General features: G+C 39.9%; 1 protein-coding gene across 1 annotated transcript; it reads left to right on the plus strand.

Moving 5' to 3' along the window:
• Positions 1–928: 928 nt before the first annotated feature.
• On the plus strand, positions 929–15,671 carry FAM167A (family with sequence similarity 167 member A). Its single transcript, XM_072143813.1, has 2 exons — positions 929–1,373; positions 13,768–15,671. The coding sequence occupies exons 1-2, from the start codon at positions 1,005–1,007 to the stop codon at positions 14,029–14,031; spliced, it is 633 nt and encodes a 210-aa protein (XP_071999914.1). The 5' UTR covers positions 929–1,004; the 3' UTR covers positions 14,032–15,671.
• The last annotated feature ends 2,973 nt before the right edge of the window (positions 15,672–18,644 follow it).

The raw sequence follows: 18,644 nt of genomic DNA on the forward strand, positions 1-18,644 counted from the left end.
TTGCCTTTTAGACTACTCTTGACCTGGAAGATTACCAGCTGTTGGTGGGCACGCTCTCCCTTCTGAGTCATTTTTCTTGTTCCTCTCTGAAGCTCTTTCCTCCCCTCTCACAGCAGAAGTCTCAGACATTCTCATACACATAGACTTCAGCATCTCCCTTCTTGCCTCTCCTGTGCTCTGCTTCTCCAGTTACCATATTACTGGGAAATAGAAATAACTAAAGCCATTTGTATATTTATTCACCAAGAACATGGACGGGCCTTATCCAAAGGCGGATAAAGACTGCCATCATTGCTGGGCTGTATGAATATTATAGCTCCTACAAGTCTGGAATCACTTCCTACATCTGGTACTAGAATCAGCTTCTTGGGGAATGGAGGATGTGTCCGTTCTGATGCTTTAAATCTGTGGTTTCAGGACCTTTGGAGGTCCTTCAAAGGTCCTGAAATGGCTCTTTTATAAATGTGTAATGAGAGCTGACCAAATTATGAGGTTTCTCAGTATAAAATTTGGTTGGCCATGTGCCCGTAGAAGTCTTGGGCCCTGGACTACTGCCCAAAGCACCTTGATTAGAATCCACTACCGGCATTAAACATTGATGGAGTTGTATGACTGTGTGTTAGTGTATGTTATACAGATCAGATGACTAAGGATTAATATTTAGTATCCAGTACAACAATGACATGTCTGTGAGTTCCTCCCCATATCAGCAGGGATCTTGTATTAACTTTGCCTTTGTTATTCATGTAAAAATTATATAATTTAGTTTTGCAAAACCAGAAAGTCTTGATACAAGATTCCATCATCTCTATACGATCCATCATGTTATTTGCTTAATGACTTGTATTTTATTGACATCACTGTCCTCCTTGGTATTTTTTCAGATGCAGCAGAAAGACTCCTGAGTGATCACAGTCACTGAGAGACAGATTGGACGTTTCTTGAGGACCATGTGGACCGTATGACTATTTGCACCACAATCCGTCTATATCTCTCTCAATATCATGTCCTTACCAAAGATACAGATTGAGGAACCTGAAGATGAAGCTCAAGGTAACTCAGCCCCACCAACAGATGACCATCTGAGAAACTTGAAGGCCCTGACTGAGAAGTTACGGTTAGAAACTAGGAGACCCTCCTACCTAGAATGGAGGGCGAGACTGGAGGATCAACCTTGGAAGAGTCCAAATCCTTCGGTGGAGAAAGAAGTGGAGGAACCAAAGCCGCCCGAGGGGGAAATATCCTCAACTCTTGATGTCAAACAGGTTCAGAAATCCATGAGTGTCCCGAAGGAGAACAACATATTCACTTCCGGGAAGATCCATGGCTTTGATAGCATCGATGAGGCTCTGAATTGGCTCAGGAAGGAGCTGGTAAGTTGTCTTCTGATCTCAGGTTACTTATGACCGCTGAAGAAATTCTGCTGCGTTCACAACATTTGATTCACCGGAGTTAAGAGCAGATGCATTAACTATAAGAGGATTATTGTGTAAAAACGGAGCAACATGCTTCATCCACCACTTACACTCCCGTAAATAATCCATCATCGATCTGACCTCCAGTGTTATGGTATCCCACTGACCTTCACACAAGGTCGTCTTAGGTTTGTGGAGGTGGCTCTTATTGATGCTGAACTCCCAATGTTGCATTTGTAGTCAACTGAAGTCCAAAATATCTGTTACCGTGTGGGCCGTTTATCCATTTTGGCACAGGGCCCGTGCTTAATTGTGCCATCATTTTCACTTGGATGTTAGATTGCGGCGCGAGGGGTTAATGAATTGGCGCAGGACCGAAAAGGTTTACAACTGTCTCCACATTCATGAAGGTAAAATAGAGGTATTGAAAAAGGAAAAGTATCGAATTCCCAAGCGGCAGCCAAATTGTGCGCCCCAAAAAAGTTTAATTCACGAGTGTCTGAAAAGCATTAATATTGTGCCGCAACAAGGGGTTAAAAAAAAATAATGACTGCCCCCTCCATGTGTCCTAAAGCTGGTCAGATGCTTCGGTAAACCCCAATTTAAAAGCTTTTGTTCTAAAAGGAAAATGAACTTCCTCAAAGGGTCATTAGTGGATTATAACATAGGAAGTTAGGGCCCAAGCTTTCTAGGGGGCCCATGACCACCAAAACCACGCACCAAATTTTATACTGAGAAAGACCTTCATCCATGAAATCCTTGTACATCTGTTCCTGCTCTCAATACACATCTACACAATTGGTTCTTTAGGTTTGTTCTTAAGATGAATTTGTATGCAAGTCAGAATTTGTATATTATGTAAGTGTAACCCTTGGCACAGTACTTTCTTTGTCCCTGTGACAATAGGATTTTCAAAACTTTGGGGTGGTCATGATAACTCTTTTGTTGACACTTAATCTGGGGCTAAAGTTCTTTAAATTACCAGTCTCCAAATATCTTAACCAGGGGTCACAGCGGGCAGAGAGGTCTTTTTGTAACAAGGGGTCGTCTGTAAGTTGAATGTTCTTAAGTCGGGGGCTGCCTGTACCATGTTTCTCATTGCTATAGAACAGAAAATATGGACAGGTAGTGACACCCGCTGCAGCCTCTACGAGTGACTAGTCTCTGGTAAAATCTGACTCTTCTCTGTCCATTTTCAAAAGACTTTGGTGGAGATTTTTAATAGGCAAAAGAGTAAGAGTTCACAAAATAGAGATAATTCTGGAAAGGACATTTAATTTCCTAACCAATCTAATGATATGTTCCCTTTAGCTCACCCCTTCCTCCCATTAAGACTTTGTAACAGGGAACCACCAGGTCACTACCTTTTGGACTAATTTCCATTCAGAGGAGCTGAACCAGGCAGATCAAGAGATGATGGTGGATGGGACAGAGACATAATCATTGCATGTGCCGAGGACAGGATGGAAAGACTTTGTGTGTAAGGATTAACCAGGCCGAGGTCAGGGCAGGAGGTAGAAAGTGCATATAGAAGACCCTTCAAGGACAAGCCAAGAAGGGTAATAATACAAACCATTGTAGGCATCTTTGGAGGATATTCTACTAGATGGCACCTTATTGCTCAGGCACATTCTAGTTTGGAAGGTGCCTGAGCAATAACCCTGGATAAGCAGTCATTGGGTGACAAATGGGGGACATGCACACCCTGCAGTCTTATAGAGGACTATAGAGGGCGCCAGGAGATCAGTGCCCACCCCTGCCCTATCTGCCCGCATTACACTGGCACTGGTTCTTACAGATACACAAGAGACACAATTTCGGGACTTTTACTGAGTCTTCATTTCCCACCACTTCCAATCCTCCATGAATAATGGATCGTGTCCATCTCTGATCTCCGCTTCCGGCTGCTGAATGTGCGGAGGGGTTATTAATAATGCAAATGAGGGAGATAGAACCTCAGCAAACGTTTAGGTAATTAACAACCTTCCTATTGCGGAGTCACAAGAGATCAAAGGGTTAATAGCAATTATATGAAGGTCACACATCATGATGCTCACAGGCGCCCCCATCAGGTGACTAGTGGTCACCTATGACACGCCAGGTCCTCCGGTCCTGATCACAAACTATTACTTCCAAATCCTTATTTATCTCAAAGAAGAAAGTCCTGACCCAACTCATTAGCTCACACACTAATTAGTCCTATTAGAAGACCCCTTAAAGGGATGGTCCACTTGGTTGTCTTGACAAATTGATACTTTTGAGTAGTTTGTGGTCTGCAATTCCTCATCTCTTGGTAAGAAGCAGCTAGAAGCACAATGGGGCTCATTTACTAAGGGTCCATGGACCCCGATTCCGTCGGGGATTCCCAAATATTTCCATTTTGCGGCGAATTGCCCCGGGGTTTTGGCGCACGCTATCGGATTGTGGCACATCTACGGCGGCTTGCATGCAACAGAAATCGGGGGCGTGGCCGTCGGACAACCCGAAGGATTCGGAAAAGATGCGGAATTTAAAAAACAAAATGGGGGTCATTTACTAAGGGCCCGATTTGTGTTTTCCCGACGTGTTACCCGCATATTTCCGATTTGCGCCGATTTCCCCTAAAATGCCCCGGGATTTTGGCGCACGCGATCGGATTGTGGCCGAACGAAAACCACCGCATTTAAAACAAAAAATGTGTAGCGGAGCTTGCACTTACCTTCACTCAGCCCGGCTTGGTGTATTCCGGTGCGTTCCAGGGAACTTCAGCGCAGCAGCAACACCTGGTGGACGTCGGAGGAACTGCCTTAATAAATCCCGGCCGGACCCGAATCCAGCGCAGAGAACGCGCCGCTGGATCACGTATGGACCGGGTAAGTAAATCTGCCCCAATGTGTCGCAACATCAGCACTCACATACACCGGGAAGAAGAAGGTGAACTCCGGTGGACCTTGGGGCAGAAGTGACACCTGCTGGATATCGGGCGCACGGACCTTTGTGAATCCTGGCCGGACCCGAATCCTTGTCGGAGAACGCGCCCCTGGATCGTGACTGGACCGGGTAAGTTAATGAGCCTTAGAGCTGGATTTCCGCACAGCTGATCATTGGAGGTGCCTGCAGGAGGATACAAGGAAACCATCTTATGGTCATTGGAGCCTCCTAACAAGTAGGCTCCTTTCATCATCTTCCATAACACTAGCGGAAGACGACAGGTTCCTGATTTCTGGAGCAATGTTGCCTTCCCTAAGTTGAGAATTTGTAACCGGATGATCCATAAAACTCCAGCTGTTCCGAAAATGCATCATGTCCAGACTTCAGACCCCTCCATGAGGAGCTTGACATGAACTTGTCTCAGCACATAAAAGACATAAAAGACGCTGCTTGATGCACATACACTGCCAAGTGCTGTAAAAGCCAAACAAAGCTCCAGTCTCCCGGTCCCCGGCGCAGGTCAGAGGTGGTATGTGCCCCCAGACTCATTACACTGCATAGTGAGAGTCATTTATAACCTGCCACATAAATGTGATATCACATGACTGCGCATAACACTATACTGCTATATACACAGAGACCAAGCTATATACACATAGTATTCAATATAGTTATATTCCTGTACATAGGGGGCAGTATTATAGTAGTTATATTCTTGTACATAGGGGGCAGTATTATAGTAGTTATATTCCTGTACATAGGGGGCAGTATTATAGTAGTTATATTCTTGTACATAGGGGGCAGTATTATAGTAGTTATATTCTTGTACATAGGGGGCAGTATTATAGTAGTTATATTCTTGTACACAGGGGGCAGTATTATAGTAGTTATATTCCTGTACATAGGGGCAGTATTATAGTAGTTATATTCCTGTACATAGGGAGCAGTATTATAGTAGTTATATTCCTGTACATAGGGGGCAGTATTATAGTAGTTATATTCTTGTACATAGGGGGCAGTATTATAGTAGTTATATTCCTGTACATAGGGGGCAGTATTATAGTAGTTATATTCTTGTACATAGAGGGCAGTATTATAGTAGTTATATTCTTGTACATAGGGGGCAGTATTATAGTAGTTATATTCCTGTACATGGGGGCAGTATTATAGTAGTTATATTCTTGTACATAGGGGGCAGTATTATAGTAGTTATATTCTTGTACATAGAGGGCAGTATTATAGTAGTTATATTCTTGTACATAGGGGGCAGTATTATAGTAGTTATATTCCTGTACATGGGGGCAGTATTATAGTAGTTATATTCTTGTACATAGGGAGCAGTATTATAGTAGTTATATTCTTGTACATAGGGGGCAGTATTATAGTAGTTATATTCTTGTACATAGGGGGCAGTATTATAGTAGTTATATTCCTGTACATAGGGGGCAGTATTATAGTAGTTATATTCTTGTACATAGGGGGCAGTATTATAGTAGTTATATTCTTGTACATAGGGGGCAGTATTATAATAGTTATATTCTTGTACATAGGGGGCAGTATTATAGTAGTTATATTCTTGTACATAGGGGGCAGTATTATAGTAGTTATATTCTTGTACACAGGGGGCAGTATTATAGTAGTTATATTCCTGTACATAGGGGCAGTATTATAGTAGTTATATTCCTGTACATAGGGAGCAGTATTATAGTAGTTATATTCCTGTACATAGGGGGCAGTATTATAGTAGTTATATTCTTGTACATAGGGGGCAGTATTATAGTAGTTATATTCCTGTACATAGGGGGCAGTATTATAGTAGTTATATTCTTGTACATAGAGGGCAGTATTATAGTAGTTATATTCTTGTACATAGGGGGCAGTATTATAGTAGTTATATTCCTGTACATGGGGGCAGTATTATAGTAGTTATATTCTTGTACATAGGGGGCAGTATTATAGTAGTTATATTCTTGTACATAGAGGGCAGTATTATAGTAGTTATATTCTTGTACATAGGGGGCAGTATTATAGTAGTTATATTCCTGTACATGGGGGCAGTATTATAGTAGTTATATTCTTGTACATAGGGGGCAGTATTATAGTAGTTATATTCTTGTACATAGGGGGCAGTATTATAGTAGTTATATTCCTGTACATAGGGGGCAGTATTATAGTAGTTATATTCTTGTACATAGGGGGCAGTATTATAGTAGTTATATTCTTGTACATAGGGGGCAGTATTATAGCAGTTATATTCCTGTACATAGGGGGCAGTATTATAGTAGTTATATTCCTGTACATAGGGGCAGTATTATAGTAGTTTTATTCTTGTACATAGGGGGCAGTATTATAGTAGTTATATTCCTGTACATAGGGGGCAGTATTATAGTAGTTATATTCTTGTACATAGGGAGCAGTATTATAGTAGTTATATTCTTGTACATAGGGAGCAGTATTATAGTAGTTATATTCTTGTACATAGGGGGCAGTATTATAGTAGTTATATTCTTGTACATAGGGGGCAGTATTATAGTAGTTATATTCCTGTACATAGGGGCAGTATTATAGTAGTTATATTCTTGTACATAGGGGGCAGTATTATAGTAGTTATATTCCTGTACATAGGGGGCAGTATTATAGTAGTTATATTCCTGTACATAGGGGACAGTATTATAGTAGTTATATTCTTATACAAAGGGGGCAGTATTATAGTAGTTATATTCTTGTACATAGGGGGCAGTATTATAGTAGTTATATTCTTGTACATAGGGGGCAATATTATAGCAGTTATATTCTTGTACATAGGGGGCAGTATTATAGTAGTTATATTCCTGTACATAGGGGGCAGTATTATAGTAGTTATATTCCTGTACATAGGGGACAGTATTATAGTAGTTATATTCTTATACAAAGGGGGCAGTATTATAGTAGTTATATTCTTGTACATAGGGGGCAGTATTATAGTAGTTATATTCTTGCACATAGGGGGCAGTATTATAGTAGTTATATTCTTATACAAAGGGGGCAGTATTATAGTAGTTATATTCCTGTACATAGGGGGCAGTATTATAGTAGTTATATTCTTGTAAATAGAGGGCAGTATTATAGTAGTTATATTCTTATACAAAGGGGGCAGTATTATAGTAGTTATATTCTTGTACATAGGGGGCAGTATTATAGTAGTTATATTCTTGTAAATAGAGGGCAGTATTATAGTAGTTATATTCTTATACAAAGGGGGCAGTATTATAGTAGTTATATTCCTGTACATAGGGGGCAGTATTATAGTAGTTATATTCTTGTAAATAGAGGGCAGTATTATAGTAGTTATATTCCTGTACATAGGGGGCAGTATTATAGTAGTTATATTCTTGTAAATAGAGGGCAGTATTATAGTAGTTATATTCTTATACAAAGGGGGCAGTATTATAGTAGTTATATTCCTGTACATAGGGGGCAGTATTATAGTAGTTATATTCTTGTAAATAGAGGGCAGTATTATAGTAGTTATATTCCTGTACATAGGGGGCAGTATTATAGTAGTTATATTCTTGTAAATAGAGGGCAGTATTATAGTAGTTATATTCTTATACAAAGGGGGCAGTATTATAGTAGTTATATTCCTGTACATAGGGGGCAGTATTATAGTAGTTATATTCTTGTACATAGGGGGCAGTATTATAGTAGTTATATTCTTGTACATAGGGGGCAGTATTATAGTAGTTATATTCTTGTACATAGGGGGCAGTATTATAGTAGTTATATTCTTGTACATAGGGGGCAGTATTATAGTAGTTATATTCCTGTACATAGGGGGCAGTATTATAGTAGTTATATTCTTGTACATAGGGGGCAGTATTATAGTAGTTATATTTCTGTACATAGGGGGCAGTATTATAGTAGTTATATTCCTGTACATAGGGGGCAGTATTATAGTAGTTATATTCCTGTACATAGGGGGAAGTATTATAGTAGTTATATTCTTGTACATAGGCGGCAGTATTATAGTAGTTATATTCTTGTACATAGGGGGCAGTATTATAGTAGTTATATTCTTGTACATAGGGGGCAGTATTATAGTAGTTATAGTCTTGTACATAGGGGGCAGTATTATAGTAGTTATATTCTTGTACATAGGGGCAGTATTATAGTAGTTATATTCATGTACATAGGGGGCAGTATTATAGTAGTTATATTCTTGTACATAGGGGCAGTATTATAGTAGTTATATTCTTGTACATAGGAGCAGTATTATAGTAGTTATATTCCTGTACATAGGGAGCAGTATTATAGTAGTTATATTCTTGTACATAGGGGGCAGTATTATAGTAGTTATATTCTTGTACATAGGGGGTAGTATTATAGTAGTTATATTCTTGTACATAGGGGGCAGTATTATAGTAGTTATATTCTTGTACATAGGGCCAGTATTATAGTAGTTATATTCTTGTACATAGGAGCAGTATTATAGTATTTATATTCCTGTACATAGGGAGCAGTATTATAGTAGTTATATTCTTGTACATAGGGGGCAGTATTATAGTAGTTATATTCTTGTACATAGGGGGTAGTATTATAGTAGTTATATTCATGTACATAGGGGGCAGTATTATAGTAGTTATATTCTTGTACATAGGGGCAGTATTATAGTAGTTATATTCCTGTATATAGGGGGCAGTATTATAGTAGTTATATTCCTGTACATAGGGGGCAGTATTATAGTAGTTATATTCTTGTACATAGGAGCAGTATTATAGTAGTTATATTCCTGTACATAGGGAGCAGTATTATAGTAGTTATATTCTTGTACATAGGGGGCAGTATTATAGTAGTTATATTCTTGTACATAGGGGGTAGTATTATAGTAGTTATATTCTTGTACATAGGGGGCAGTATTATAGTAGTTATATTCTTGCACATAGGGGGCAGTATTATAGTAGTTATATTCTTGTACATAGGGGGCAGTATTATAGTAGTTATATTCTTGTACATAGGGACAGTATTATAGTAGTTATATTCTTGTACATAGGGGCAGTATTATAGTAGTTATATTCCTGTACATAGGGAGCAGTATTATAGTAGTTATATTCTTGTACATAGGGGCAGTATTATAGTAGTTATATTCTTGTACATAGGGGGCAGTATTATAGTAGTTATATTCTTGTACATAGGGGGCAGTATTATAGTAGTTATATTCCTGTACATAGGGGGCAGTATTATAGTAGTTATATTCTTGTACATAGGGGCAGTATTATAGTAGTTATATTCTTGTACATAGGGGGCAGTATTATAGTAGTTATATTCTTGTACATAGGGACAGTATTATAGTAGTTATATTCTTGTACATAGGGGCAGTATTATAGTAGTTATATTCTTGTACATAGGGGCAGTATTATAGTAGTTATATTCCTGTACATAGGGGGCAGTATTATAGTAGTTATATTCTTGTACATAGGGGCAGTATTATAGTAGTTATATTCCTGTACATAGGGGGCAGTATTATAGTAGTTATATTCTTGTACATAGGGGCAGTATTATAGTAGTTATATTCCTGTACATAGGGAGCAGTATTATAGTAGTTATATTCTTGTACATAGGGGGCAGTATTATAGTAGTTATATTCCTGTTTATAGGGGCAGTATTATATTATTCCTTTATAACATACATATGCACATGCTGTTGTGATGTCTTGGCAGTGATTTGTTGTGGTGCTGAGCACGGGGAGCAGTTCTCAGTCTCGGTTCTGTCAGTAAGAAGGACTATGCAGTAGATGCCAGCGTGATCCGAGTCCTGGACCTTCAGACACAATGCAGGTGTCACATCTTGTGTTTTGCTGGAGATTTCTCTTGGGGTTGGGCCAGGGAGAAGGATTTAGTCGCTTCTATTGAATTTGCCACCCCCAGTACTTTGCCCTGTAAAGTGTAGCTGTTTATGAGAATTTTTTTTAAGTAGCTGTAAAAACAGATATCATGAAGAGCGCAGCATGAGAACATTCCCGAAAAACAGGTCAGTTTACAGAGGGATTCATTGGGATGTGTCTGGTGGGTGCATGGAGGGAAGACCCTCAGAGTGATAAATCACAGTTTGGTGAAAGGACTAATAAAAAACCTTCTTCATTTAGAAACAATGGGGGGAAATGTATCACGGCTTCTGCTCCTAGACAGTTGGTTATTGGTTAAAGGGGAGGTGGGGGGGGGGGTCCGCTACAGGTATCAGGAGGCCCCTGGGCGTCAGAGCCTCAAGGGGCCGCATGGCAGTGAACTCTAGTGGCAGCATTAAAAATTCAGAAACTTAAAAACTCTCCTGCTAACAAAAATATTTCCTAGTTTATCATCCCAAATAGCCCTCTCATGGTTATTTTACATAAAGTCCCCCTCACCCTATGGAATCCTTATGTACAGCCTTATGTGGGCCCCCCAGTAGCCCTGGGTCCCCCGCACTTTCCTGGGTATGCCCAGGGCTGGCGCCAGCCCTGTATCCCATGAAACCCTATAAACAGAGTTATTCCTTTACAAGATATATTTACTAAAAAAAAAATAAGAACAATCATTGTCACTAATAGTGCTAGAAGGGTTTTGGGTTTGGAAAAGCCAATTATTTAAAGCTAAGCCTCATATTCTAGAGCTCAGCTAAGTAATAGCAAAACTACAAGGAGAATATTTTACTTTAAAGGTCACAACAGGATAAGGAAAGTAACTGCTTACTGACAGAGACTACTGCAGATTACTGTGATCATGAACTAAATATTATACTGCCCCCTATGTACAAGAATATAACTACTATAATACTGCCCCCTATGTACAAGAATATAACTACTATAATACTACCCCCTATGTACAAGAATATAACTACTATAATACTACTCCTATGTACAGGAATATAACTACTATAATACTGCCCCTATGTACAGGAATATAACTACTATAATACTGACCCCTATGTACAGGAATATAACTACTATAATACTGCCCCCTATGTACAAGAATATAACTACTATAATACTGCCCCTATGTACAAGAATACAACTACTATAATACTGCCCCCTATGTACAAGACTATAACTACTATAATACTGCCCCTATGTACAACAATATAACTACTATAATACTGCCCCTATGTACAAGAATATAACTACTATAATACTGCCCCCTATGTACAAGAATATAACTGCTATAATACTGCCTCCTATGTACAAGACTATAACTGCTATAATACTGCCCCTATGTACAAGAATATAACTACTATAATACTGCCCCCTATGTACAAGAATATAACTACTATAATACTGCCCCTATGTACAAGAATATAACTGCTATAATACTGCCCCCTATGTACAGGAATATAACTACTATAATACTGCCCCCTATGTACAAGAATATAACTACTATAATACTGCCCCCTATGTACAAGAATATAACTACTATAATACTGCCCCCTATGTACAGGAATATAACTACTATAATACTGCCCCCTATGTACAAGAATATAACTACTATAATACTGCCCCCTATGTACAAGAATATAACTACTATAATACTGCCCCCTATGTACAGGAATATAACTACTATAATACTGCCCCCTATGTACAAGAATATATCTACTATAATACTGCCCCCTATGTACAAGAATATAACTACTATAATACTTCCCCCTATGTACAGGAATATAACTACTATAATACTGCCTCCTATGTACAGGAATATAACTACTATAATACTGCCCCCTATGTACAAGAATATAACTACTATAATACTGCCCCTATGTACAGGAATATAACTACTATAATACTGCCCCCTATGTACAGGAATATAACTACTATAATACTGTCCCCTATGTACAAGAATATAACTACTATAATACTGCCCCCTATGTACAAGAATATAACTACTATAATACTGCCCCCTATGTACAAGAATATAACTACTATAATACTGCTCCTATGTACAGGAATATAACTACTATAATACTGCCCCCTATGTACAAGAATATAACTACTATAATACTGCCCCCTATGTACAAGAATATAACTACTATAATACTGCCCCCTATGTACATGAATATAACTACTATAATACTGCTCCTATGTACAGGAATATAACTACTATAATACTGCCCCCTATGTACAAGAATATAACTACTATAATACTGCCCCCTATGTACAAGAATATAACTACTATAATACTGCTCCTATGTACAGGAATATAACTACTATAATACTGCCCCCTATGTACAAGAATATAACTACTATAATACTGCCCCCTATGTACAGGAATATAACTACTATAATACTGCCCCCTATGTACAGGAATATAACTACTATAATACTGCCCCTTATGTACAAGAATATAACTACTATAATACTGCCCCCTATGTACAGGAATATAACTACTATAATACTGCCCCCTATGTGCAAGAATATAACTACTATAATACTGCCCCCTATGTACAGGAATATAACTACTATAATACTGCCCCCTATGTACAGGAATATAACTACTATAATACTGCCCCTTATGTACAAGAATATAACTACTATAATACTGCCCCCTATGTACATGAATATAACTACTATAATACTGCTCCTATGTACAGGAATATAACTACTATAATACTGCCCCCTATGTACAAGAATATAACTACTATAATACTGCCCCCTATGTACAAGAATATAACTACTATAATACTGCTCCTATGTACAGGAATATAACTACTATAATACTGCCCCCTATGTACAAGAATATAACTACTATAATACTGCCCCCTATGTACAGGAATATAACTACTATAATACTGCCCCCTATGTACAGGAATATAACTACTATAATACTGCCCCTTATGTACAAGAATATAACTACTATAATACTGCCCCCTATGTACAGGAATATAACTACTATAATACTGCCCCCTATGTACAAGAATATAACTACTATAATACTGCCCCCTATGTACAAGAATATAACTACTATAATACTGCCCCCTATGTACAAGAATATAACTACTATAATACTGCCCCCTATGTACAAGAATATAACTACTATAATACTGCCCCCTATGTACAGGAATATAACTACTATAATACTGCCCCCTATGTACAAGAATATAACTACTATAATACTGCCCCCTATGTACAAGAATATAACTACTATAATACTGCCCCCTATGTACAAGAATATAACTACTATAATACTGCCCCCTATGTACAAGAATATAACTACTATAATACTGCCCCCTATGTACAGGAATATAACTGCTATAATACTGGATATGCTGATGTTTTTTTGTGATCTTAACCTTGAAAATATTACAATCCTGTTGTGAATTCCATTTACTTAGAATCTTTCTTCATGGCTCATTAGTACTTGGCAGGAGTTGTATATTGGCACATATATGGGTGACAGTATTATTTATTCCTACCGTAATAATTGTTTGTCCTTGATAACAGACGGAGATGCGTCTTCAGGACCAGCACTTGGCTCGGCAGCTCATGAGGCTTCGCAGTGACATCAACAAGCTGAAGATCGAGCAGACGTGTCACCTCCACCGGCGGATGCTGAACGATGCCACCTATGAACTGGAGGAGAGGGACGAGCTTTCCGACCTCCTCTGTGACTTCCCCATGATGTCCTCATTTGGCCTTTCTACACCCCTTAAACTTATTGGGGTCACCAAAATGAACATTAACTCTCGGAGGTTCTCCCTTTGCTAGAACCTTCAGTGACATTCCAGGAAGTGTCCACCAAGAACCTGACTACGACAACCATAGTGTCCCGCTGCCTTATACTAGTACCAGCTTATCCCGCCACCGTGCATCGGACTAGGCGACATATACCATAGCAATGCATGGCGGTCAGTCCAAACCCAGAGAACAAAGAACCCAACACTCCTCCTTACCTTAGAGTCCTTCTTTACTACTGCCATAGTGTCACATCCATACAGGGTGGAGTATGAATGTGGAAACTGTCAGTATTGGAAACAATCAGTATATGGGCATTTTATAATATAGCACAACGTTGTGGTGTCATTCAGGCACAAGTATATGATTCCGCAGTATAAAACCCTTAAAATTGTGATTATATTCTCTTCACTTTGTGACTTATGGTATCTGATTGGGGCTAAGGTGGGGCTAAGGTGAGGCAGTATAGGCAGCTGCCTAGGGCAAGGTCAGAAGTAGTCAAATTATTGAATTGAGCCATTTGCCTCAGGCAACAAATTGGAGGGGCGGCAGTCACCTGCTACAAAACAGGACATGACACTTAAAAATGGTGTCTCTTTACAACTAACAACAGCACAGGTGTTAAACATAGCATGGAGAACCCACTTATTACAAAAATATGGGCAGAGGGGGCGCCATCTATAGAGAGTATAGGTTCAATTCTATAGGGTGAAATCAAAGTAGGCAGCTGCATAGGGCACCATTGAAAAGGGGGCACGTTATTGGGGTCTTACATCTTTACAGTAGAATCTATTAGGAAGAAGCATCTGAAGCCAGAGACCAAATACCAGCCATGCCCTGGGCAGCGTCAACCTCACCCACACAGAGCCCCAACCGAAATATTAACACAAGGCTGGAAATTTAGGGAAAGTACAGATTGTCTCTCCCATGACCATGTCATCCTATTACTGACTACATGTGCATTCTAATACTATCCTGCACTGTAAAGTCCCTATCTATATGTAGGGTACCCTATATATATAAGGAGTCAATGTAAGGATGAGGTTAATAAAGGGTTAAGCGTATGACGTAATACAGCAATAAGCGTCATACACAGCGATGTCTCACACCGTAGACCTATCATATAGCATACAGTCACATGGTCCCTGATACTATCCCGCACTGTAAAGTCCCTATCTGTATGTAGGGTACCATATATATAAGGAGTCAATGTAAGGATGAGGGTAATAAAGGGTTAAGCGTATGACATAATACAGCAATAAGCGTCATACACAGCGATGTCTCACACCGTAGACCTATCATATAACATACAGTCACATGGTCCCTGATACTATTCCGCCCCCTTCTACCGCCATCTGTAAGAATGCCGACTGTTGCCTTTTTCGTTACAATGTATCAGCTGTTGAATTGTATCATTATGATTGTATATTTCCGTTTTTTCCTCTGTGGCCTTTCTTTTTGGCAAATTTTTATGTAATCGTTATTTCCAAAGTGCGTTTTTCTTTCCTCAAGGATCGATATGAAAAAAAAGGAAGACGAGTCCATTTCCTTCGGATGCGGAGAACGGAATTCATTTTTAATAAGGTTTTATGAATGTTTACGGAATGTTCTCCTTCTGTGAGAGAAAGTAACAAGATTTGGTGATTTCACAATAAATGGAATGTGGTAATAGAGGATCTGGATCTCTTTTAATGATATCTTTGTACATTATTTAGTATAATTGGCCATTTGGTCCCCAAAAGGTTGCACTGCAGCATAAGGGGGTGATCCGAACTTAGTCTTCCCTTATTTCAATATCCATCCCCCCTGCAGATATCTGCTCCTGCACTGGAGGACTCAGTCTGTCCGTGTATTGCATAGACTACCATTGATTGTAAGTGTAATACTGCAGTTCTCCTGTAGTGGTCACTATATCCAATCACAACTTTCTATAAGGATACCAGCTTATTGTCAATCAACTGATCATCAAACTTTTCTGGCATCTATTTGATAGATATGATGTAAAAGTTTGATAGTTAGGGGTGACGGGACCCTCTCCAGGTTTTAAGGATGTGAATTGGGTATTGTATTGTTAAGAGCCGTGGATTGTAAACCCAGTATGTCTTCTAATAGCTTTGATTTTGTGACGCTCCAGTGGGCAGCCATGAATAAACCATTAAACTCCTATACAGGATCTACGGAGCAGTCGACAGATAGCGGTCTCTTACAGTGGTCTCCCTGGTCTACATCCTTAAACCTGCTATACAAGGTCTGTTTGGTGGTCACCAAGTTGCAACCTCTTAGAGTGGTGTCCCTAGTTTACACCCTTTAACTTCTATATAGGGTATGTGTGTCACTCACCAGGTAGCTACTTCTTACTGTGGTCTCCCTGGTCTCAACCCTTTAACCTCCTATAAAGGGTCTTTGAGTGGTCACCAGGTTGCTACCTCTTACAGGGGTCTCCCTAGTTTACACCCTTTAGCTTCTATATAGGGTATGTGTGTCATTCACCAGGTAGCTACCTCTTACTGTGGTCTCTCTGGTCTCCACCTTTAACCCCCCCCCCCCCATACAGGGTCTTTGAGTGGTCACCAAGTTGCTACCTATTTTAGTGGTCTCCCTAGTTTACACCCTTTAACCTCTGCAATGGGGTATGTATGTCAGTAACCAGGTAGCTACTCAGGGGTTGTGGGGTGGTCACTAGGTCACTTCCCCTTACAGTAGGCTTATGGTTAACACCCTTTAATGCCTACACATGGTCCTTGAGCAGTTACAAGGTTGCTACCCTTTATAGTGGGCCGCAATGTTAACACCCTTTAACCCCTTTACAGGATGTGTGGAACAGTCACCAAATTGTTACCTCCAGTATTTTTGATTTACACAATTTAACACTTAAACAGGGATTGTGAGGCAGTCACTACCCCTTACAGTGGTCCTCATGGTTTAAACCCTTCAACCCCTGTGGGCAGTCATTATGTTGATAGCTCTTCATTGGTCTCCCGGATCTGCACTGTTTAACCTCCTATACAGGGTCTGTGGGGCATCACCAGGTCGCTACCGCATACAGTGGTCTCCCTGGTCTACACCCTTTAACCCCTGTACATGGTCTGCAGGACTGTTACCAGGTCGCTACCCTTTCATTGGTCCACATGGTGTACACCCTTTAACTCCTACACAGGATGTGTGAGGCAGTAACAAGCTTGCTACCACTTACAGTAGTCTACCTGGTTTACTCTCTATAACCCATACACAGGATTTATGCTGCAGATTTCAGTTGTCTCCATCGTTTACACCATTTTTCCCCATATACAGGATCTGTCAGCAGTCACACGGTAGCTACCTCTTACAATACTGTTCCTAGTTTACACCCTTTAATCCCTTAAACAAAAGCAGATACCCCTAACTGGGTGGGGAGATGGACAAAAACTCAACGAAACATATAATTAAAAATTGTAGATACTTTATTATTACAAAAAACACACAGGTACCAGTGTGATTGCTACTGGTGAAATATACAAAAAAATGTTGGATAAAAACACAATGGTTTGGCACAGAAAAAACGGATGAACCTGGGCAAGTGAGGGAAGTTTGTAGTATATTATAGCAGGTGAATGGGAGACTGGGCAATGCAGTAAATTAGGTATGTGATAGCTCCATGTAATGCAGATAGGCTCCTACATAAAGGAGGATAATCGTGTCTTTAAGGGCTATCTATAAAGGTGTGCCAGTTCTTACCAGTTCAAAGATGTTTCAGAACACCACTGCCAGGTTGGGACCGCGTCCCCTTTAATCCCTGTACAGGGTCAGTTGGTCCATCACCAGGTAGCTACCTCTTACAGTGGTCTCCATGGTTTATACCTTTTAACCCTATGCAGGGTCTGTGTATGGTCATTAGATTGCTACCTCCTACTGTAGTCACCCTAGTTTACACCCTTTAGCCTCCATACAGGGTCTGTGAGTAGTCACCAAGTCGCTAGCCCTTACAGTGGTCCCCATGGTTTACACCCTTTAACCCCTATACAGCCTCTGTGGGGTGATCAGGGAGCTAGGAACCTGTATTATTCAGCCACCTTGATATAGAGCCTTAGGTAACTGGGTAACTGGAACCACCAATGGAACCCAAGAATTACAACCCCCCCATTTTTGGTAACAATCTTACAACCATTGGATCTTCTGACTGTTTCCTGAGAGAGGAAACAAACCACATCCTCCACAATACATGACAATCAGGTTCAGCTCCGCTTGGGATTGTGAATGCAGCTCTGGATGTGACTGGAGTAGACTATGAGTGAAGATAACCACTGATTATCCCAGTGTAAACAATGTAACACAACAATGATACGCAGCCGGACCTGTAAGACTCATGAGGCTTGTTGTTCTATATTTCGGAAGGGATTAGCACCTGACACTACACTCTCTGCCAATCCATATACACTACATGACACATAGGGGCTCATTTACTAAGGGTCCGAATCGTGCATTTTCGTCGGGTTTCCCGAATTTTTCCGATTTGCGCCAAATTGCACCAGGATTTTGGCGCACGCGATTGGATTGTGGCGCATCGGCGCCGGCTTTCACGCGACAGAAATGGGGGGCGTGGCCATCGGAAAATCCGACGGATTGGGAAAAGACGCGGAATTTAAAAAAGAATTTGTGTCGCAAGAATA

Source organism: Engystomops pustulosus, chromosome 3 (genome assembly GCF_040894005.1).
Source record: "Engystomops pustulosus chromosome 3, aEngPut4.maternal, whole genome shotgun sequence".
Lineage (NCBI taxonomy): Eukaryota > Metazoa > Chordata > Amphibia > Anura > Leptodactylidae > Engystomops > Engystomops pustulosus.